Consider the following 24,742-nt stretch of genomic DNA (forward strand, 5'->3'; position numbering starts at 1 on the left):
CTACATCACTGCAGGTGATCAAGTCCACCATGTTGGAAACAGTCCACCAATGGATAAATGCAACCATGAGGAAGCTGACACTCGTGTCCTAGTACATCTCCTCCACGCCCTCCAAACATCGTCACTTGGGATGGTTCATACTGGAGACACAGATGTTGTCATAATCCTTCTGAGTAATTTCCATCACATAAAGTTTCTGAATCCGGCCGCAGAAATCTGGATCTCCTTCAAAGCGGGAAAGACAACCAGAATGATCTCCCTGAACACTATCACCACAAACCTGGGCACGACAACGTGCAAAGCCATGGTCCTCTTCCACGCATTCACTGGATCAGACAGCACGTCTTCCTTCAAGTTGAAGGGTAAGCGATACTGCTGTTATTCAAGCAATTGCCTAAGCAGTTACTCACCACCATATTGTAGCACAGTTAAAAGATAAATAAAAATCTCACTATATCATTGGGTCCGAGTACAATTGTCCAGTTTTTTTTTTTTTTTTAACATGTTTCAGCTTACCGGGCCTATGACCTTGGTCTTTTTTGTGGATATGCGCAGATACTGGCAAAATTATTGCTTATATGGGCAATATGATTGAAATACAAGTTGCTACTCCTGATCCTGAATCCAGACATACCTCATATCTTCAGATCAGATCATCCAATCAAAAGCTATTTAAAAAAAACAATTAAAAAAACACCTTTAGAGGCCATTTTTCCCCACAAGGCGGGGGTTGGCCTTTTTGGTTGTTGTTGTTTTTTGTTGGTCCCCTTTTTGAAGCAACGTTTTTATGGCCGGATGCCCTTCCTGCCGCCAACCCTGTTTGTCGCCTTTTACGACAATACAGGGTATTACCAGTGAGCCTGGTACTCAATTAGCCGACCTCGGAGGAGGGGGGGGGGAGGGGGAGGGGGAGGGGGGAGGGGGAAGGGGGAGGGGGAAGGGGGGTAAGGGGTAGGGGGCAGGGGGGAAGGGGTAGGAGGGAGGGGAGAGGGAAGGGGAGGGGAAGGGGTAGGGGGGAAGGGGAATGGGTAGGGGAGAAGGGGAAGGGGGTAGGGGGGAGGGGAGAGGGGGGAGGGGGAAGGGGGAGCGGGAGGGGGAAGGGGGAGGGGGGTAGGAGGGAATGGGAAGGGTTAGGGGGGAAGGGGAAGGGGTAGGGGGGAGGGGAGAGGGGAGGGGAGGGGAAGGGGGAGGGGGGAAAGGGAGGGGGAGGGGGGAGGGGGAGGGGAGAAGGGGAGGGGGTAGGGTGGAGGGGGAAGGGAGGGGGAGGGGAGGGGGGAGCGGGGAGGGGGAAGGGGGAGGGGAAGGGGGAGGGGGGAGGGGGAAGGTGGAGGGAAGGGGAGGGCCAGTCAACAATGACGTTGCAGTTCTCATGGTCGAAGAGCAGCACAACAATCGCGACATCGTCCTGCATCTTCGCAACAACAGCACGAAGCGGATTTTGGAGACTCACCGATCCTGTGACGCCCTCCAGTACCGGCGTTGCCGGGCGGGGGAAGGGAGACCCATACATTCCCAACCCGTACATTCGCCCTCTCGACTCAAGCTCACTCGGACAAAAGCCTCGCACAAATTACACCGTGAAGGCCCAATGGCCATGTCTATGCCACAAATCAAGTACGTGAGCGAGTCGGGCGCACTGAATTGAAAATATATAGAACGCTCATACTCAGTGAAAAGTGAAGCCGCCGTGTCGCCATCTTGGTTAGCACAGACTCAACCAACGCGCTTCGCGGATCTCGTTTGTTTTGAACGTGTCCCAGATTTTAAAAGCCAGACAGACAACTGTTAAAATGCCATTTTGTGCGGCAAGAAACTGCTCCGATCGGTTACGGAAGGGTTGTGGAAAGACGTTTCACAGCTGTTTCAAAGACGTTTAATTCATATCGCACAAAATCGACACAAAACACGATCGCATAAAAGGTGAAAAAACGCAATTGCTTTTCGCTCTGAATTACGTGCAAACGCGTGACGGAAAACACCATCACCCAGCATCGAGTGCCAACCAAGATGGCGCCCGGTAGCTGCATCTCCACCTATGTGGTGTGAATGGCAATGGTCATTCTATACATTTTCAGTTCAGTGGTCTGGCGGCGGGGATGGAACATCACGTGATCGCTCTGAGCGAATCAGTCTGGCGGCTGGGATGGAACATCACGTGATTGCTCTGAGCGAATCAGGGAGCTGCTCTGGCACCGGCTGAGATTCCGTGTATAATGTTCCTCACTGAAATGCGCTGAGGTAAATATGAATAAAAAATATGGATCTCGTCAAATATTTTGAGGTAGGCCATGTTCGTCCCAGGCTCAATGGCCATGTCTATGCCAAATATCAAGCACGTGAGCCTCTCCGTTTAGGAGTCTATCGGTAACATCACACACACACACACACACACACACACACACACACACACACACACACACACACACACACACACACACACACACACACACACACACACACACACACACACACACACACACACACACACACACACACACACACACACACACCGTTTTATATATATAGATTGTGGTATATAATCGGTTTTAGTCCCATCACTGAATGGTGAAGAATCACTTTTAAAAAATTCTCTGAGGCGGTTCCGGATTTGAATCCTCACCAAAATCTAATCATCTTGTCCATGTCACATACCCAACTTCTCCACCAAATTTATTTAAAACTAATAATATTTTCAACAACAATAATAGTAATATCATTTGGCAATAATAATAACAAACTTATATTCCCCACCCTGGCCCGAGCACATCTGGGCTTTGTAAAAGGCAAGCTAATGCTCAAGTATTACAGCAGGCAGGTATGCTACAACGATGTGAAGACCATTGAAAATTTGGTCCAATGGACCAACAGGCCCACTAGCGCATATAAAAGCAAACAGAAAACAGAAGCACAATTACATGAATAAACATTAATACCACTCTCGCATACAAAATTTGAGATAAAGGGAAATTACTGACCGCAAGCGAACTACATCTTGCTCTGGATCATAGCGAAGACTGAGAGGATTAACATCTCCGATTGAACATTTATAGCGTATCACTGGATGCAAGAACGCCTTTCCAGGGGGCTGCAAGCTGACAAAAACAGGCAAACACATGGAGTATAAACAATGAGGCACAGAGACTGGGTAAAGTGAGTGAATGATATGCAGTAACTTTAAACCAAGGAAGGTGGCATTTTAGCAAGTTCTTCAGATCCGTGGACATCTAAAGATTTGACCATAATATAAAACTATGAGCATGTTATCTTGTTTATGGAATAAATCACACTCCACCCACAACCATTAAGTATCTGCAGTCATAGCTTTCCACAATTGCAGCACGCTCAACACATCAAAATAACTGGTAAATACGATGAAGCCAAAAGGGAAATTTACATCCCAGATCAAGATGATTAGTTGATTACATTTAACACAAGAAAAAGCAATCAGAGATTGCAGACCTGATTGGATGTGTTTGGACAAACACTAGGATGTGTTTGTAGTTTGTGTGGTGTTTATTAGCTGCTGTGTTTGTGTGGTTTATTGATGACATAAATGTATGTTCAATCCAATATGGCTGCAAACCACGTGACCGATGACTTCATTAATTTAATTCTCCCATACAATTTTTGGGTAGATCATGCACAAGCAATTTCAAACTGATTGGATCAAGCGCTGTACTTGTATAATTATGACATCATAATGAAGACACCAATGACATAATCGTGAATATAATTATGTTGTTCCCTATGAGGAGTACTTGACAATGAGCCATATTTCTTTTTTCCCCCCATGAAGCGGTTTCAGAGATCTGGAGGTGAATTTTTTTCGGCTTTTCCAAGATGGTGCCATACCACGTGACCTATTACATCATAATTATCATTAAAATTTATACAGGTCGAAGTGCACCTATGGTGAAAATTTCCTGTCATTCGGACAAACGGTTGCAGAGAAAATCATAATTATTCTGTGCGGAATAACAAAGACTCAAATGCAATACCCTCTTCTCTGGCAAGGGTAACCAGATCGTATATGTATTCGTTTTATAGAAAGTGAAGAAAAACACCTTTGTGCAGGTACTATGATTGAATGATTGTAGTCCAAGAGAAAACAACTCATTTTATTGTGTGCTTCCTGGTAAACAGCATCCACACGGGCACGGCACCAGCACTTCTTTTGCAGCAAGAACACCTCACAGTACTGCTCAAAAAAGATGCATCATCAGCATTCATGCAAATAATTCCATTATTCAATACCAGAGAGTTCGTAGAACACTTCACCCCACGCAGTGTTACTTCAATTTTCGATAAAACAATGATTTTAACAATTGTTAAAAAAAATACAAAAGTTCAGTCCTATTGAATTAGTCCAGAATACCACCCTGAAACCCAACCTAATTGAACCTTTATTTAAATTGCACCTTGAAACCCAACCGAATTGAACCTTTATTTAAATTGCACCCTGAAACCCAACCGAATTGAACCTTTATTTAAATTGCACCCTGAAACCCAACCTAATTGAACCTTTATTTAAATTGCACCTTGAAACCCAACCTAATTGAACCTTCATTTAAATTGCACCCTGAAACCCAACCTAATGGAACCTTTATTTAAATTGCACCCTGAAACCCAACCTAATTGAACCTTTATTTGAATTGCACCCTGAAACCCAACCTAATTGAACCTTTATTTGAATTGCACCCTGAAACCCAACCTAATTGAACCTTTATTTAAATTGCACCCTGAAACCCAACCTAATTGAACCTTCATTTAAATTGCACCCTGAAACCCAACCTAATTGAACCTTTATTTAAATTGCACCCTGAAACCCAACCTAATGGAACCTTTATTTAAATTGCACCCTGAAACCCAACCTAATTGAACCTTTATTTAAATTGCACCCTGAAACCCAACCGAATTGAACCTTTATTTAAATTGCACCCTGAAACCCAACCTAATTGAACCTTTATTTAAATTGCACCCTGAAACCCAACCTAATGGAACCTTTATTTGAATTGCACCCTGAAACCCAACCTAATTGAACCTTTATTTGAATTGCACCCTGAAACCCAACCGAATTGAACCTTTATTTAAATTGCACCCTGAAACCCAACCTAATTGAACCTTTATTTAAATTGCACCCTGAAACCCAACCTAATGGAACCTTTATTTAAATTGCACCCTGAAACCCAACCTAATGGAACCTTTATTTAAATTGCACCCTGAAACCCAACCTAATTGAACCTTTATTTAAATTGCACCCTGAAACCCAACCTAATTGAACCTTTATTTAAATTGCACCCTGAAACCCAACCTAATGGAACCTTTATTTAAATTGCACCCTGAAACCCAACCTAATTGAACCTTCATTTGAATTGCACCCTGAAACCCAACCTAATTGAACCTTTATTTAAATTGCACCCTGAAACCCAACCTAATTGAACCTTCATTTAAATTGCACCCTGAAACCCAACCTAATTGAACCTTTATTTAAATTGCACCCTGAAACCCAACCTAATGGAACCTTTATTTAAATTGCACCCTGAAACCCAACCGAATTGAACCTTTATTTAAATTGCACCCTGAAACCCAACCGAATTGAACCTTTATTTAAATAGCACCCTGAAACCCAACCTAATTGAACCTTTATTTAAATAGCACCCTGAAACCCAACCTAATTGAACCTTTATTTAAATTTCACCCTGAAACCCAACCTAATTGAACCTTTATTTAAATTGCACCCTGAAACCCAACCTAATTGAACCTTTATTTAAATTTCACCCTGAAACCCAACCTAATTGAACCTTTAATTGCACCCTGAAACCCAACCTAATTGAACCTTTAATTGCACCCTGAAACCCAACCTAATTGAACCTTTAATTGCACCCTGAAACCCAACCTAATTGAACCTTTATTTAAATGGCACCCTGAAACCCAACCTAATTGAACCTTTATTTAAATTGAAGTGCAGTACTGCAATATTAGAGGTTTGTGGAAGTACAGTATTATGACAGACGATTTGTGTTTAAGTCTTCAAGTATATGATTAAATTCAAATGAAATAAAGATTGTAAAAGTAGTATTAATTAATTACTTCTGTCCAAGCATTGATGCATGTACAGAGTTTTTATGAATGTGTGTACAGAGGCCACATCTTATAGGTGCTCACTTTTGACAGCAATTAAAGTGCGAGTGCAAATCTGTGTCGGCCATGATAGCAAAAAGAGCACATTGAGCATTAAATAAATAAGTAAATAAATAATTGAAGCGTTACCCACATCATCATACCAAACTCAACATTAGTCCTTTAATCTATCTATAATTCCACTAATCTCTGTGTGTTTGTTTGTTTGTCTGTGACCGCTGTTTCTCGACAACCACGGGTCCGATATACTTTAAACTTGCCAGGTATATTGCTGGGGACCCGAGGATGTGCCTTTTCAAGGTTTCATATTAATCGGACAATTACTTACCGAGCTATGTCCAAAAAACGATTCAACCAATCAGAGAGCAGCGAGCTATCGCGTGTGCCGAACGTGGCGAACACACTCTGCCTCGGATGGCACATTTGAGAGCGTATTCATTTATTTCCCGTCGGCAAACTATGTTGGCGCTAAACGATGTTTTAAAACTAATTAAAACCCCGGGGGGATTGTCACTGTACTCGCAAGCCGTTCGCCGTTCGCTTTGGCGTTGCGAATGGACCAAAACATTTCATGGACCAAACCATTTCATGTAAAGCGTTCGCCGTTCGCTTTGGCGTTGCGAATGGACCAAAACATTTCATGGACCAAACCATTTCATGTAAATAGAGGGGGGGATATAATTTTAGATATAGATATAGTACGGGCATGCCCTAGTACCATCAATTGTTGAACGGAGTTTTGTTGAACACGGCCATGGATATCGACGAGAGGATGAACCAGGACAGCAAAAGAACAAATCGTATTACAGTTACTGCATTTACCCATGGACACAAAGTACACATACTGAATTGCAATCCAATTTCTCGTTGACTTCATCGATAAATTACAATATGCTAAGTGACGATACTGCCTTGTTGGCCAAATGTAGCTCAAATCCCAGCATACCTTTTTTTTTATACTATTGTGATACACTGATAATATTGTTGCAAGAATGATTTATAGGGATTACTAGAGATTACAATTTTATAGCTTAGAAAGTTATTCATATTTCCATAGTGAATATTTTAGCACAAGTGTTAAGTAAATTAATTGTTATAGCATATGCGTCTGTCATCTCACCTCCGAGTGTTGTGTCTAAAACCACCTTTAGAGGCCATTTTTCCCCGCAAGCGGGGGTTGGCCTTTTTCGGGAACTGTGGTTGTTGTTGTTTTTCGGTCCCCTTTTTGAAGCAATGTTTTACGGCCGGATGCCCTTCCTGACGCCAACCCTTTTTGCCGCCTTTAACGACAAGCAGGGAATTACCAGTGAACTGGTACTCAATTAGCCGACCTCGGAAGGATGACAGGCTGAGTCAACCCCCCTGGCGTTAATTCAGCGATTGACCGGGATTCGACCCGGATTCCGGGACCGGGATTGTGTCTGAAACCGCTTATTCCATAATGCCTGTTTAATGGTTCATCCTAAGTTGGAATCTGCCTTGCATGTTCTTTATAAGGAAAGTGGCCTTGCAAAACCACCGAGGTGCACGTATCGGTGTGGTTCCACCATTTTCGAACCATCAGGGTGAGCTGAGAAGCTTGGGGTGGGGCCTCAATGGCTTGATTGATTGTCGGGCCCACCAATGAAAGCAGAGCTGGCAGAGCCAAGTGATGTCCCAGGGTGGAGCGAGAGCTGAGAAGTTAATAGGGGAGAGGCCAGATATCTGCTTCTGTCTGATCCAAGGTTTGCGGGGGGAGGATGTCCCGTGCAGCGCGCGGAAGAGGTAGAGCCTGCAGCACTCAGCCACATTCAAGTACTCTGAGATGGTTTTTGAACTGGAAGAGTGTTGTTGTATATGTGAGATCACTGCACAAGGCAACGTTTTCAATGCATCTCAATGCTCTTTCTATAAACACTTGTCGACATGACTTCGACCACACCCATTATGGCAGCTGTATCCCAGTGCACTGGAAACGTGGCACAGCTTCTGGAGACGCACACGGGAACTGCCCGTGAATTTCATGCTGACCACTTCACAGCGCAACTTTTCTGCCATGGCCAACATTAGGTACTATTGAACACTTGAACAGAAGCACTTGAACACTTGTTCAAGCACTTGAACACAATGCAGACTTTCCTCTTACTGATAACCCAAGTGTACAGCAGCGTTGTATGGTAGCCGTTCCAGATATCTAACGAGTGATTGGTGAATATGAGAATGCACTCTCACAAGAACGACAAAGTCGATGCTAGACATCATGGTAAGACATCAAAAGCAAATACAGTACTTGAAAGATGTCAACGCTCTCGTAGATGTCATTGAAAAACTTGGAGTAAAAGCATGCTCGTTCGTGACACTGGAAATTCCCTACTCCCCTGCAGTGTTGTTGTTGTGTTGTTGTTGTGTTGTTGTTGTCACCCCTCCTCCTAAAAAGCATCATCCCAGCTTCTGCCCCCTTCCAACTCTCACCTCCATCTCCCCCAACCTTCTGCCTTGCTCTTCCCCTCCTCAAATAACACCTCACTGTGCCTCACCCAATCACCATCAAACCTGGTGTTGGCTTAGCGGTGAGGGTGCCGGCTTGCTGGGTTCGAATCCCGGTGTATCGCTGAATTAATGCCAGGGGGGTTGACTCAGCCTGTCATCCTTCCGAGGTCGGCAAATTGAGTACCAGCTTGCTGGGATGAATGATCACGGTGTGTACCCCGGTTTAGAATAGGTACACCATATCCCTGCGCATCGTAAGAGGCGACCAAGGGTTTGCGTCAGGAAGGGCATCCGGCCATAAAAACATTGCCTCAAACAGGGAACCATGATTGTCATGGGGCCCGCAAGGCTAACCCCCGCTCTAGCAGGGAAAATGGCCTTAAAACGATCATTCATTCATTCCTGCAGTCACAAATGTGCGATTAGAAATGTGTGGCTTTACGTGTCATATCCATTAAGGTGTATTTTTTATTTATTTAAATATTTCAAGTTTTTTTTTCTTGGTGGTCATTTTGGAAATTGGCTAACTTTAAAAAAAAATTCCAGAGGACTCTTATATGCAAAATCATTTGGTATAAGTTTCTAAAAATGCATGTGAGGTTTGCTGTTTTTACCTCCACCACCGAAAGTGGATGGAGGTTATGTTTTCACCCCTGTCTGTTTGTCTGTCTGTTTGTTTGTCTGTCAGTAGTAGGAGAATGGGAGTCCGAAAGCACCAACCAAAAGACATTCGCTGACGCTCATTCTCACTTACTACGTTCGTTCGCTGTTAGTCAGCGCATTCAAGACACCCCATTCTCCTAATACTTGTGGAGGAAGGGAAAATTGGGGGAAGCGGAATTAGGAAGGGGAAGGAGAGGGAGACATGGGTGAAGGGGGAATTGGTGATGGGGACTGCATTTTATTATACTCACTAAGTGAACCGATGAATATTTGTTTTTATTTTATTTTAGGGAATCATTTAATTTTCTTATAACACTCATCACCATCAAAGTCCTTGGTGTCCTTGTGTTTTATACTTCTCCCACCCCCCCCCCCCCCCTTCCCACGCCTCCTCCCCCCAAGCCCTCTCCCTCCCACACATCTCCCTGCTCTTAAATGTTGTGTGCTCTCAAGTGTTTGTGTGCTTCCCCTTCTCTTGTCTTCCGCTCCCTCTTTTTATATATTTTGTTTGTCTGGTTGATTTGTTTGTGAAGTAAATGTTAGCTCTTTCACGAGCCTCGATTCAGTATACAAAAAAAAATACATTATGTTGGAACTTGGTTCTTGGCACAAGTATCTTTGTTGAGTCGAGATGAAATGGCTAAATCACCAATAAATTTTTATTTTAAGCAAAGAAACATCTATAAATATTACCTTATAAATGGAGGGAGCACTGTTATAATACGGAGAAACCCCTAACAATTATGAAGTTTCAAAGGTTTGTTAACAAAACCTAAATCTATTCAAGAGGCTGTGGAACAATGTGATTTAAAAAAAAAAAAAAAAAAACACCTTTAGAGGCCACCTTGAGAGGCCAAAATGATAGATAATTTAGAACAGCTCTAAATAACTCCTTTAAGAAATCAACCCCACTAACTATTAGACTTGGATGCTCAATACAAGGTGAAAATAGGAACCCATTTTTAAGAACAACTCTTAGACTACTAAATAATTATGAAGTGTTTCTTGAGAGCAGTCTCATAGAAGAGCTACTCAGGAATGAGGAAGATTGTAGTCCAGGAATAAGTTATATTTCTATATTACTAATCCCCAAACAAGAACTTTAAACCTCCCATCCCTATATAACAGTGGATTGTGAAGTGTCAACCTATTTCTTTCAAGGGAATTATCTGCTTACGCTTACCTGTGTCTTTTGTAATTCCTGTGAATAAAATGAACCTAAGATTTCTTCCCCATTCATATCATATAATTTGTAGGTCCAAGGAACTGTGTCCATTACATCAACGATTTTAAAAAGTTCATTAGTCCATCTCTTTGTATAACCTTTCTCAAAATGGCTTTCCCATCTGTATATTCTTACAATATCACCAACTTTGAACTTAGATTCTGTTGATGAATGAACTGGATTATTGTAATTAGCTCCTATACCTGGAATTAAAGACACCCATTGTTGAGAACCGATTTGCATGAATTTTTTATATAGTCTCTCTTTCAAAGTGCTGCATAATGTAATACCATTATCTTTAAGGAATTTTTATAAATGTTTTGTTATAGAACTCTGTTCCCTCATCAGTCCATAATTTATTCGGTTTTCCTTTGCTTTTACTAAATATTCCACTGAAAGCTAACATAAGAGTATTACCCCTCTTGTTTTTCAAAGGAACAAACAACCCATGCAAATCTACTCCTCAAATCAATAACGGTTAACGCATACTTGTATCCCTCATCATTATTTGGTTCAATTAAATCAGCGGACCAGATGTAAACACCTTAGGAATAAACCTTCCTTCTTTTAAACTTTGTGATTATAGGTTTATGTAAATTCATCAGCTAAAACTATTTGCTCCTCAGTCTTGATGACATCATTCGAGCTCAATAGTTTTTTTGATAACCAAGCCCAAGTTTCAATTTAGCACTTATCAATTTTTTCACCATAAATCTATCAACTCTCTCTCAACGTTGGATTTTGTATCAAAGACGAATTATAGAACATTTCTCTGTCGGCTTTGTGTTTTTCATCCAACGTAGTGCTATTCCCATAAGCAATATCATGCTTCATACACACTTCATCAACCCTATTTAGAGGTTTAGACCAAGGTTTCAGATTGTTAGCCTCATCTAATCTTTTATCCAAGTTTGTTCCTGGAGCACAGAAAGAATACCCCAGAATGTGTAATTCCCCTGGAATTCCAGTTGCTGTAAATTTACTACCCGACAAAAATTTATTTACTTTACTACCCGACAAAAACTTTTGTATATCTCCTAGTGCTGCAGATAGGTGCACCAATACAAGACATTGTTCCTTTTGAGAAAAAAGTGTGAAAATTGGAACAGAGCTAGGTCTTAGTATACTAAACACATCTTGATTAGGGGCCAATTCAATTTCAGTTCCAAAATCCAATATGGCCGCCAAATTCAAAATGGCCGCCACTTACACAGAAATCCTGCCACTTTTTATGTTTATTTTAAATGACAAGCATGAACATTGCCACAAAGGTAGGTGTGTGTCTCCCAAACACATCTTGATAAGGGGGCATTCCAATGTCAGTCCCAGAATCAGATATGACCTCTAAATTCAAAATGGCCGCACCCAATATCACGCTTGCAAACTTGTAGCAAGTTTATACATGTGGGCAGAATTATTGTTACTATTAATCATTACCTATGAAATGCATTCCTTTATGACTTATAATTGTAATTTTTGTGATCAGAGCACAAAGTACATCTAAAATGACAGATAGCTTAACATGGCTGCCACTTTACTGTCATTCACAGTCTCCGTGACATTTACAATAGGTTGTACATGGCATTCTGGCCTTAACACATTTGCACTGGCCAAGACACCCTCTGTCCACATTGTAGCCACATTTGATAAGTTCTTGGCAAGATTTGCAAGCTTCAGGCAGTGTTGTCCACAGAGGCTGCCACAAGTCCGACGATCCTCTTGTCCAACCCCAATCACATGGATTAGGCAACTCTGGGGCACGTAGTAGGGCTTTGTCCCTAAATGTATGCAGCCTGAAATATTGCTCTTTTTGCATGCTGGAAGAGTGCTTGCTTCTGAGGTCGGTTTAGAAACCATGTTGGTTTGAACCCTAGAACAGCAATGATGAAATGGGCAACCAGCGCCCTTTCTAGACATTTTGTGTGTTTTCAATCATAGCAAAAATAGCTTTAATATACCGATTTCCATGTTTATATTACTGTTTTCAGGCACAATGGCGGCCATTTTGAAAATTTTGAATTTGAAAACTTCAATTTTGGATGAAAATTGTTGGATGAAAAATTTGAAACTAATTTTGAAAATTGCCGCCATTTTGAAAAAAAATCATTTGGCCCCTAATCAGAAATTATTCAGTATACTGTGTCATATATCTGAGCCAAATTTCACACTTTTTTCTCATTTTGAACAATCGTTTCACCCATCTGCAGTGCAATCCCCAACTTTTATGCTTAAAAATGAATTGACACTTTTTAGAGCCACAGACTAAACATATCCCCTTTTGATAAACTCTATTATTTTTACTTTTAACATATGAGATATTTTTCGTATTCGTTTTCTTTTTACACTTAACACAATAACTCATTTATTTATGAGAAAAATTCATACAGAGTGCAAAAACCTTTTTGGTTTCCAACATAAACATTTCTATCTTGATTTTTAAAACAAAGAATCCTTAGGAATGCCTTCACTCTCTCCTCCATTTATTTAGGGGAAAATATCGATGTAAAACTTTAACTAAAGTCAATAACACCAACATCATCAACGACATAATCTTTTTCTTCTTCTTTATCCCCACTTTCTCGTTTAAACCTCCTCCTAGAAATTGGAGTTATTCTTGAAAATAATATTTTCATTAGACTTTAAAATTCTTTATTTTCCTCCTCAGTGCGGCAAGTTTGATTTATTTTCTGGAATACCTCCAATCTTTTATTAATCCCACTGGTTTCCGTATTTTTATATTTTTCTTCCCTCTCTCTCTCCTCCTCTCTTTTCTGCCTTTCCTCCTCTCTTTTCTCCCTTCCCCCCCCCCCCCCTCTCTCTCTCTCTTCTTTCTCTCTTTTCCCTCTCTTCTTCAACTCCTTCCTCATCCCTTGAACCATCTCCCCAAGTCCCCATAGAATATTTTCGTGTGTCTATCCTTCAGTGAAGACCTTAGGGTGATGGATGGCCGACCGAGCTTCAACTCCGAGGCGTTTACCCAAACTATGGAGGTGAATGAATGAATATGAATGATCGTTTTAAGGCCATTTTTCCCCGCTAAAGCAGAGGTTAGCCTTGCGGGCCTCATGACTTCATGGTTCCCTTTGTGAGGCAGTTTTTATGGCCAGATGCCCTTCCTGGCGCCAACCCTTAGTCACCTCTTACGATGAGCAGGGATACGGTGTACCTATGCTAAACCGGGGTACACACCGGGATCATTCATCCCAGGAAGCTGGTACTCAATTTGCTGACCTCTAAAGGATGACAGGCTGAGTCAACCCAGCTGGTGTTAATTCAGCGAACGACCGGGATTCAAACTCAGGATCCTAGGATCCAAAGCCGGCACCCTAACCGCTAAGCCAACACCAGGCTTATGGTGTTGGTATACCACCAGGTATACCTGGTATATATATATAACAGGTATACCCATACTATGGTGGTGTTATCTCTTTATGGCGCGCGAGGGAACGGAGGTCTCGTGGTCTTAATTGAACGGACGGATGCGACGGCGGTATAGTCCTTGAACCCACAAACAAACGTACAGGACGAGATTGGAAATGCAACAACAAAGGATTTAATGAAAATAAATGCCAGGATAACAAAGAAATGTACAGTAAACAAAAATACCTAACCAAGGGACCCTCCAGCAGACTCAAATACAGACACAGGGAGAAATAAATGAAAGTAAAAATAAATGTATAGTGTGGTGCATTTGCTGATACTCCGCCTGGCGTCCTTGACCGGTCCCTGAACCACCACGTGGGAACCACACAAGATGGCGTGCAGTCATGCCCAAAGCAGCCAACGACCCCCGAAGCAACGGCCAAACTCCCTTCCTCTCCAATTTATCCATGCTCCCAAAACTCCAATGTTTCTCTCAGGCGCACATGGCACGAAGCGCAGCCGTCATGAAGCCAGCGCAGAAGAGAGAGAAGTGCAATGAATGTAGGAACCAAGAGAGAGCAAATAATAAATGTGACTGTTCATACTGAATGTAGGAACCAAGAGAGCGACAGGCACGTGTGACTGCTTGTTATGAAACCCCGAACCGAGAGAGAGAAAATGGCGGGACGTGTCCTTTTTGTCCCTGGCACTAGAATGTTTTCTAATGTCACCCGCACTCCAATCACCAAGCGCCATCGCATCAGTCTATGGCCATCCTGACCAATTGTTCCCCTCAGAGCAGGGCCTCACGGCCTTTCTTGATGCCCCTCGAGATGACTCAGCGGGTGGGGTCGGTGGTAGTGTTCGGATCCTGTCAGCGATTGCTTTATTTCATTGTAGGCGCTGATCACATGGCTGGTGGTGTAAGTGTCATAATGAACGAAGAGGGAGGGGGAGGGGGGGGGAAGAGGACTAAGGACTACACACAGGGAATTTACCCTTATACCCAAACTAATTAACATAGCTCCACCACTCGCATGGAGACAAATATACACTTACGAGACATCCGGACCTACTTAATTACAGAAAGATTTCTTCTTCTTCACGACATTCGTAGCACACCCCTCTATACAATTATACCCGGACCAAGGTATTTCATTACCTATCCCCCACAAACATAACGCAGGCTTTTCAATACCCGACGCATCATCCTGAAAGAGTACAGCTCCCACACCAACATCGCTCGCGTCTTTAGCTAATTTGAATGGCTTACCAAAATCGGGAGCGGCCAATACTGGTTCATTGGCTAGAATAGCTTTCAATTTGTCATAAGAGCGTTTTGACACGATTCAGACCACACAAATTTTGCATTTTTCTTCAACAGGTTGGTTTGGGGTACCACGAGAGCTGTAATTCGCATAAAATTTCCTGTTGAACCCGGACGTACCGAGATACCGAAGCAATTCTCGCTTATTGGTAGGGACAAGAAAATTGGCAATCTTGTTATGGGAAGAGGTCCAGGCACGAAGGAATCCAAAACTAGAGGAGCAAAATGCCGGCCAGCCAGTTCTTTTATTGGCCGTCTCGTGACGTCACCGGCAGTTCTCCTCCAATCCACGCGTCACCGGCACCACAGAATCTTGTTTCTCAGTCTGCGAGTCCTTTAGGTGCTTTTTTGCAAACTCCAAGCGGGCTTTCATGTGTCTTTCACTGAGGAGAGGCTTCCGTCTGGCCACTCTGCCATAAAGCCCAGATCGGTGGAGTGTTGCAGTGATGGTTGTCCTACTGGAAGTTCCTCCCATTTCCACAGGATCTCTGGAGCTCAGGCAGAGTGACCATCGGGTTCTTGGTCACCTCTCTTACCAAGGCCCTTCTCCCCCGATTGCTCAGTTTGGCCGGGTGGCCAGCTCTAGGAAGAGTCCTGGTTGTTCCAAACTTCTTCCATTTAAGAATTATGGAGGCCACTATGCTCTTGGGAACCTTCAATGCAGCAGAAATTTTTTTGTCAGCTTCCCCAGATCTGTGCCTCGACACAATCCTGTCTCTGAGCTCTGCAGGCAGTTCCTTTGACCTCATAGCTTGGTTTTTGCTCTGATATACATTGTTAGCTGTGACACCATATATAGACAGGTGTGTGCCTTTCCAAAACATGTCCAATCAATTGAATTTACCACAGGTGGACTCCAATCAAGGTGTAGAAACATCTCAAAGATGATCAAGAGAAATGGGAGGCACCTGAGGTAAATTTCAAGTGTCATAGCAAAGGGTATAAATACTTATGTCAATGTGATACTTCAGTTTATTTCTTTTCAATAAATTTGCAAAACTTTCTAAAATCCTGTTTTCTCTTTGTCATTATGGGGTTATTGAGAGTAGATTGATGAGGGAAAAAAATGAATTTAAACGATTTCAGCATAAGGCTGCAACATAACAAAATGTGAAAAAAGTGAAGGGGTCTGAATACTTTCTGAATGCACTGTACAAAACAAACTGTTCAGCTTGGCAGATGTATGCACTCTACCGAGTGCCGTTCTAGTTTTTTTTAAGAAATGCACAATTGTTATGCCATGCCACCTCACTCATGGCTGAGAATAGTCTATATCAAACCAAATGAAAACTGCTCGTTACCAATTGGCAGTCATTTAAATTTGCTGCAATAAACTGCATACCACCTCACCAAAATTATAATTTCCCCAATGGATTATGCATTTGGAAATCTATTTCAAAGATAAGTAACGCAAATAAGGCCGAATTAAAATAAACAAAATCCACTTCGATTAAACACCAAACAACAAGCATCAAAGGCACTCTGCACTCGGCAAGAGGAGGGAAACGACCAAAAAAAAAGCAATGACTCATTCTATGTGTCACTTAACTCATTCTACGTCCGTAGTGGAAATGGCACATACCTGCCCTCGTTTCATCTTTGCTCCATGCAAAAATGTTTGAGACTTGAGCCACTCCACAGAACACAGCTGAGGCTCCACCACACAACCTGCAGCATATGGCCATTGCTGCTCACATTCTGGTATCCGAACCCAAAATTCTCCAGGGCCTTTCACCTGGAATAATGACCATTACAAAGATTACAATTCAATGTATTACATAGTGATTTTCAATAATGTAAATTAGATATTTTACTGTGCAGTGGGTTAAACTATGTCACCTAGAATGCATGTTAGATTTACTTTGAGGGCTTATATCTTTTTTTCCCCCTGGATGGAATATGACAAAACTTGGTGGACAGGTTTGGTGTGTGACAAGAATCAATTGATTCGATTTTGGGTGAAGATCTGGATATGATATTGTTGGGGTTTTGAGAACCCTGCACTGAGTAAATTGTTGTAAATATACCCTTTGTAAATAATACCCTTTGTAAATACCTCCATTTCATTGTTAAGGTCAAAGGTCGTCCCCTAGTTAGTCCATGAACAACACGTAGCAAACCATAGGCCCTCTTCGTAGTTATTTCATTATTATGTGTTTCAGGTAAGGCTGTGTTTCCAATAGTTGAATCTACGTTGCATTAATCACATAAGATAGGTCCCTTTCGTTCCCTTCAACACCAGTGCGAATGGTTTTCTACAACACCAATGCGAATGGTTTTCTATCCTCGATGGCAGTAAGGGTTCTTTTACCAGCAAGCCAGAACTCCATTACGCACGAGGCCAAGGACAGGAAAAAGGGGGCGGAACGCCAAGGAAGAGGCATGGCCCTGTCATCAACCCGCCAGGGGCATGGTCGGTAAGCCCTAACCAGCCAACCAGCACCGCGGTGAGAAAACCGGTAGGCGTGTTCTCAGAGCTGGCGGCTTGATTTCGACGAGAGCAATAAAAGCAACTGCAAGGGACTGCTTCAAAGAGACGCGTGAGGAGGTTCATGAGAGACGCGTGAGGAGGTTCATGAGAGAGGAGGGAGAGAGGAGCACCGAGCAGCTTGTTGAGCACGAGCATCGTTGGAGTGGAAGAGTCGGTGCGCTAGGATCGCCAAGACAGCGGCAACATAAACCGCGCTGCCTGCCGGGTTTTCGCCGCTGAAACCAGATACGGGGGGCCGCCACCGGCTGCTCGTTTTCCAGCCCGGAGCGTGGATTTGAAGCGGACCTCCTCCCTGAGCTTTTCCTCCAAACCTTCGTCCAGCCATTCCTGCCTGCAATTGAGACATGTCTTTAACATGTCTTTCAATCCTGACAAATCTCACACTCTTACAATGTCTCTCCGAAAGGACCGACTGGACAACCCTCCCATCTACTTTCTCAACAAGCCTCTCCAAGAAGTTCTGTCGCTCAAGCTTTTGGGTCTCACTATCTGCCATGATCTTTCTTGGGAAAACCACATTTCCAAGCTGGCCTCCAAAGCCAGTCGCCGACTGGGCATCCTCCGTCGTGCGAAGTCCTTCCTTGGCACACCTGAGCTCCTCACCACATACAAGGCTTTCATCCGCAGCTCAATGGAATACTGTTCCCCCCTCTGGGCTGGTGCTCCTGCCTCACACCTTGCTCGGCTTCACGCTGTTGAGGCCAAAGCTTTCAGAATCATTGGAATCTCCTGCGATGTAGTCAACGCCGAGGGCCTTTCACTCACTCACCGCAGGCAGGTTGGTGGTCTTTCTGTCTTCTACCGACTCCTCTCCGGCCTTGCTCCCCCAGCTCTCTCTGTGCTCTGTCCCCCCAATATTCCTTCAGGTCACACAAGATCTGCCTGCAACCCTCTTCTGGTTAAACTGCCAAAGTCTAGGCTCTCTGCTCACCTTCACTCTTTCATTCCCCTTTTCTCCCGCCTCTGGAACAAACTCCCCCACTCCCTTCAATCCCACTCCTCCCTCCAGGTCTTTAAAACAGCTGTTCACCACCATCTCTTATCTTCCCCCATCGAAAACCTTGATCTTTTCTACCCCCGGTAATTCACCCCAGAGTCCTTGCAGTGTTCATATGTTTTAATCCTCTCCCACCTCCCCCCAAGTCCTCCCGATGTCCCTGCTCTCAAATGTTGTGTTTGTGTCCTTCCCCCTCTCTTTTGTGTCCTTCCCCCTCTCTCCCCATCTTGTCTACCGCTCCCCTTGTTTTTTGTGTTTTGTGTGTCGGTTTGTCTTTTTGTGTGATTAATGTTAGCTCTTTCACGAGCCTCGATCTTGTATACAAAAAAAAATAAAAAAAATAAAAATTCCCCTTTGTCGTATAAGTCCGTTGTCTGTCCTTTTTGTTGTCTGGGGTTCAATAATTAAGACTGTTTAAGGCTGCCCTGTGTATCTTCTTCTTCTTCTCCTTGTAAATGCCCTTCTTTCGTTTTCCTCTTATAGATAGTAATAAACCCGTGTTCCTTCTTACCTTTGGTTTCTTTCTCATTCGATCGTTTTCGTCCCTTCTTTCATTTGAATATACGTGGCACGATTTGGTCAACCGCTTGATAATCGGGTTTAGTCTGCTGATAACGGCTCGAACCGCGGATTGCTAAACCGCTCGGCAAATACCATCTTGTCCGTGGTTCGAGCGGTACTTGTCTCACTGTTTTGCGGAGGGATTGATAAAGGTATTCGGGATAACACATGGACCAATAACCCTGATCAATCCCACCCCGCAAAAGAGCGTTACAAGTACCAGGACCAGAGATGGCCGGCTCAACAGGCCAAGGGGATTAACCCCCCCCCCCCCCCCCCCTTGTTAAGGGGAATGGCGTCTCTGAGATCCGTAACAATATTTTTTCATTTTTTTGAGCATCTCCTAACCATTGTTAAGCAAAGAAGCCAAAAAAATTTTTTGCGTAGTAGGTTATCGACAGCAACCGCCCAGCGTAGCACTACCATTCCGAGCTAAGAGCGTTAAAGTGGTTCCGGGAACTGATATTCGTGTGATAGGAAAATCCTTTGTGTGTCACAAAGGATTTTCCTATCACGCGAACCCGGGTTACACTCCCCCTAAAATAGATTAATTATGTAAAATGATTTAAAATCACGAGGCAACCCGGGTTACCGAGTGGTGGATCATATGTTAGAAGCCTGGTTCGTCTATCACAAATGCAGACGCCATGAGTCGGTTACCCCTTCCAGAATCCGTTGACAATTCGCCTACATCCGGATCCATTGTCACACTGATGGACCATCTGGAAGATTGTGCTGTCGACGCCGGCCAGATCCACACCCATACTCGACGAGGCCCCGTTCTATCCAGAACTGTCCAGGCTGTGCAGCTTGGATGGCATTTGCTACCCGAGGGTGACCCAGCTTTTGCGGCTTTTAAAGCACATAAAAACGAACTCAGCGTGGAAAATGGTTGCCTACTCTGGGGATGTCGTGTCGTGATCCCGGAAAATCTGCGTTTCAGATGAAATGCATGACTGCCACCCCGGGATTGTGAAGATGAAGTCACTCGCTAGAAACTATGTGTGGTGGCCGAATCTTGATGCCGATATCGAACATCATGTTCGACATTGTTACCCCTGCCAGAGCACCCGGAACACACCTGCGAAAGCGCCACTGCATCCCTGGGAATGGCCCAGCGAACCGTGGCATCGCCTGCATCTCGATAATATGCCGGGCCTATTAACGGCAGCATGATTCTAATAATTACGGACGCGCACACAAAATGGATTGATGCCTATGTGACGCGTGGTACTATGTCAGCCATTGTCCTCGAAAGACTCAGACGCTGTTTCGCCACTCATGGTCTGCCCAGGATGATCGTGAGTGATAACGGTTCGTGTTTTTCCAGGTCCGAGTTTGCCGAGTTCACACGTCGGAACGGCATCAAACATAAGTTTGTCAGCCCACATCACCAGGCTTCAAATGGCTTGGCCGAACGATCCGTGGGAATCATCAAATCCGGATTGCAGAAACTTCAGGAGGGAACCCTGGAAACAAAGCTTTCTCGTCTCCTGTTCAAATACCGCATCACGCCACAATCAACAACCGGTGCAGCTCCGTCTGAGTTATTGATGAAACGACACTTGAGATCGACACTTGACAATCTCAAACCAGACATATCATCAAATGTTTATCAGAGCCAGCTTAATCAAAAGTTGGTCCACGATAAGTCGTCCAACAGTCGCTGTATCAACATCGGAGATCCAGTGTTTCCCCTGAAATGTTGGTGCAGGTGCGACGTGGCTACCGGGGGACATCATCGAGAAGCCAGGTCCACTGTCCTGCGTGATTCGCCTGCAGGACGGCCGCGAAATTCGTCGACATCAGGACCACATAACCTACCGTCACTGTGAGTCGATAGAGCCTGCAGCATCGTCACAGTCAAAACAACAGTTCGACCCGCCACCGCGAGTTTATTTCCGTTTCCGGAAGTTACGGCCCAGCTCGGATGGCGCCGAGGTGAATCGGGCGGGCCTGTATCTGCAGAGTCAATAAATGTGCAACAATCGATCGTCGTCTGTCGAAATAATTTACACATATATTCTTTATATATAATGCACAAAACAAGCATGCATACCGAGAGAATATCGACTTCGTAGATTTCCATGACTTTGACTTGGCCTTCCTCCATCGAGGTAAAACACGTGCGAGACATCCGCTACAGGTGGGATTTGAAGTTTGAACTCCGGCAAAATCCTTTTCAAATGGTCTGGATCCTAAAACGTGTAGTAAAGAAAATATAACATGAGGTAATGCTCGCTCACGCGGACACGTATTATAACAATTAACATCTCAACATAGAAACAGTACCTCTTGAAAAGGCCAAATTACGCGGGAAACCACAAGTTGTACATTTGTTGGCCGGTAGTGAAGAAGTGAAGAACTGAAATTTGACGTACAGTAATAACAGTATCAGTGGAGCTGCTACGTGCAAATATGCACAGAAAAAAAGAAATAAATTAATCGTAAAGGAACTTACATTCCCCATTAACCGTTAAGTTCAATCGTTAAGTATGAAAAAAAGAAGGCACTATATACTACATATTACTAAAAATTATCGAGTCAAAACCTGCACCACCACAGCTAACTACACTATCGGGGCCAATAAAACCAACCAAGCAATCACACGATCATAATTACAACGGTCGGAAGCTTTTTCAACATTGACGAATAAGTATTAACAAAGCAAATGAGTAAATTTTTATATCGACATTACATATTTATTCATTACCTTAAGCCATTAGTGACGTCACGAAAAACGCAATCGAAACAGGAAGCGGATGTCCGCAAGGTCATGGTTATTTTGGTTGGTCGTTTGCCTATCCGTGTAATTTTTTTAATAAGTGATTATGAGTAGCCTAATTGTGTTAATAAATTACGGTAAATTAATGATGTTCTTCGTGAAACATTAAATACCAATCAAAGTTATAATTGGGGATGGAGCCAGGTCAGCTGGCCAAAAACAACCAACAAACCAACCAACCAACGAAGGATTGTTACATACACATACACACACGAACAAGCGTACATTATTATTAATTATTAATTACTCGCCGAAACCCGTGGAACATCCACGGAAGGGAGGATGTGGTGTATGGATAGAGTGTACCATTATGGATGGCATAGGGGATTTGCTTGTCTGAGTAAGAGTTAGGAAGAAAGATGAGAATGAAGAGTGCGTATATGAACAACGATCGCCGACACCGGCACAAATGCATGCTCTGGAGTCTGGATTGTCCACTCAGTGGACGGCTTGCTTTCGCCTTCGCCTGTCCAATCAGCGGACGGCTTGCTTTCACCTTCGCCTGTCCAATCAGCGGACGGCTTGCTTTCGCCTTCGCCTGTCCAATCAGCGGACGGCTTGCTTCGCCTTCGCCCAGCAGACGCCAATACGATGGCGTCGTAAGATGGCGTCGTATCGGCAGTTAATCGGATGCTTTTGGGCCCCAACGTCAGCTAATTCAGATTTTTCGAGTATGCCTGTACGTGATAAACAAAGAGCGCGGTTCGTAGATCGTAAATCCATTAGTGCCGTGGGCATCGGGTCACTGGGTACGGCGTAAAAGGGATAACAAAGTCGAGTCCTTACGGTATTATTATATAGATTAGATTAGATTATGTGTTTGTACGTCTGAATATCAAGAAACTGACCTCCAACAAGAAAATGAGCCATTTCACCTATCTCTGTTTGTTTGTTTTCGATCAGATCCAATATGGCCGACTGGTGGCCGTTTTGTTACTTAAACGTGTGCCCAACTATTTGTCAGACATGCATGGACCGATTTTGTTCAAACTTGGCAAAATCACAATACATGAGGGGCTGACATTTCATGTTTCTTCGTGTTTCATTGTTATATTGTTAAACTTGACTATCTAAAGTATGTGTTGATAGATCTGCATTGCAATTATGTAGTTAGAAATCCCATCTGTGTCATTTATTTCATTCCATATTCTTTCTACTAGTACCCGACTGCAAAGCCGCAATGAGCCGGCAAAGCCAAAGCCTCTTGCCACTATTTTACCCATCACTATGGCATCAGTAGGTTAGGTAGTTGGTAGTAGGTAGGTGTAGTAGGTAGGTGTAGTAGGTACCATAGGTGTAGTAGGTACCGTAGGTGTAGTAGGTGTAGTAGGTACCATTTGCATTCTGGATGAGATTAAAATTGATAAAATTTACTTCTTGATTAATTCGGTGAATTCCGTCTCGACTTCGGATATTTCCGGCCGTGAAAAACTATCTCCTACGGCCGCGAGATTTAAAAAAAAAAAATTCTTCGTCAATTTTAGAATATTTGACGCCGTTTTCACCCTCCGAAACGCGTAATAAGCTTTAAAAAATATTTTTTCAAATGCTCAAATCTCATTGGTTTGTCCGTCACCGGTGTTTGGTGACGATTTTCGTTGAAGATAACGAGGTTGGTCTTAAAGTATTTAAATTACAAATTAGAGGTGCAGAGGATTGTGAATCAAACAAAGACGGGTGAAACAAACTCCTATTGAACTTTTTCGCAATTTTTTTATGCATACTTCCAAATCCGGAAGATGGCGGCCTCCATTGAGTGATTTGGTTTCTGAAATATTTTTTCAATGCTCGAATCTCATTGGTTCCGGTGTTTGGTGACAATTTTCGTTGAAGATAACCAGGCCCGTGCGGGCCGAGGAAGGTCTTAAAGTATTTTAATTACAAATTAGAGGTGCAGAGGATTGTGAATCAAACAAAGACGGGTGAAACAAACTCCTATTGAACTTTTTTCAATTTGTTATGCATACTTCCGCATCAGCAAGATGGCGGCCTCCATTGAGCGATTTGGTGTGTCACAGCTTCGGAATTCTCAAGCCAAGGGATCCAGCATAATCTGGTTTTCAACATAATACGTACACGTTTATTCAGAACACCGGCTTCGCCGGCTATAAACCATCTGCCGATTATTTTCCTCACACAAGAACACTTTATCCTCACAGCCCCAGAAATCGTTTCAAAGCGCTTCAAGAAAGCCAGTGACAAAAGATTGCTAAAAAAACCAAAAGCTCAAGTTTATTCTCTCAAAATGTGCTTTAGAAAACCGCTTCAAGCAGGTTTCGCGAGCGCCTGCAAAGGGATATCGCGCCACAGCTTGAAGGCAGCTCCTCCCATGAACAAGGGGAGGGGTAAAGCGAAATTAGGGGGGATTTGAGGGTCTATAAAAGGCCGTGTATAAAAAGCTTCTGGGAGACAAGGGTGTTGGAGTCAAAGAAAGAGAAGAAGGAGAGAAGACAAGATGAGATAAAGATGATGATGATGATGATGATGATGATGATGATCGAGCTGGCAGGCCAAGGTACAAGCCAAGGTCAAGACCAAGACCAAGGCATAGAACGTCCTTTTCAGGACGGGCGGCCATTCCGACCGTCGAAAACCAAGGCCTGTCAGTGCTCCAACTCAATGTCGAGGGCCTCACCACCGCCAAGCTCGAGGTCATACAACACCTCGCCGACTTCAACAAGGCAGCAGTCGTTCTCCTACAAGAGACACACTGTGCAGCT

At 43.4% G+C, this 24,742-nt stretch overlaps 1 protein-coding gene across 1 annotated transcript in view; it reads right to left on the minus strand.

The window, feature by feature from the left end:
• Positions 1-21,579, minus strand: part of LOC144891234 (putative ATP-dependent RNA helicase TDRD12) — a 43,762-nt gene extending 22,183 nt beyond the window's left edge. Inside the window, exons 1-6 of the mRNA XM_078773626.1 lie at positions 21,530-21,579; positions 21,297-21,435; positions 16,771-16,923; positions 4,065-4,198; positions 2,976-3,092; positions 2,807-2,873 (exon numbers count right to left, since the gene is read on the minus strand). Coding sequence (XP_078629752.1) covers positions 2,807-2,873; positions 2,976-3,092; positions 4,065-4,198; positions 16,771-16,923; positions 21,297-21,374 — 549 coding nt within the window. The 5' untranslated portion in view covers positions 21,375-21,435; positions 21,530-21,579. The remainder of the gene's footprint in view (positions 1-2,806; positions 2,874-2,975; positions 3,093-4,064; positions 4,199-16,770; positions 16,924-21,296; positions 21,436-21,529) is intronic.
• Between the last annotated feature and the right edge of the window lie 3,163 nt (positions 21,580-24,742).

This window comes from Myxine glutinosa, chromosome 3 (assembly GCF_964187855.1).
Source record: "Myxine glutinosa chromosome 3, kmMyxGlut1.1, whole genome shotgun sequence".
Taxonomy (NCBI): domain Eukaryota; kingdom Metazoa; phylum Chordata; class Myxini; order Myxiniformes; family Myxinidae; genus Myxine; species Myxine glutinosa.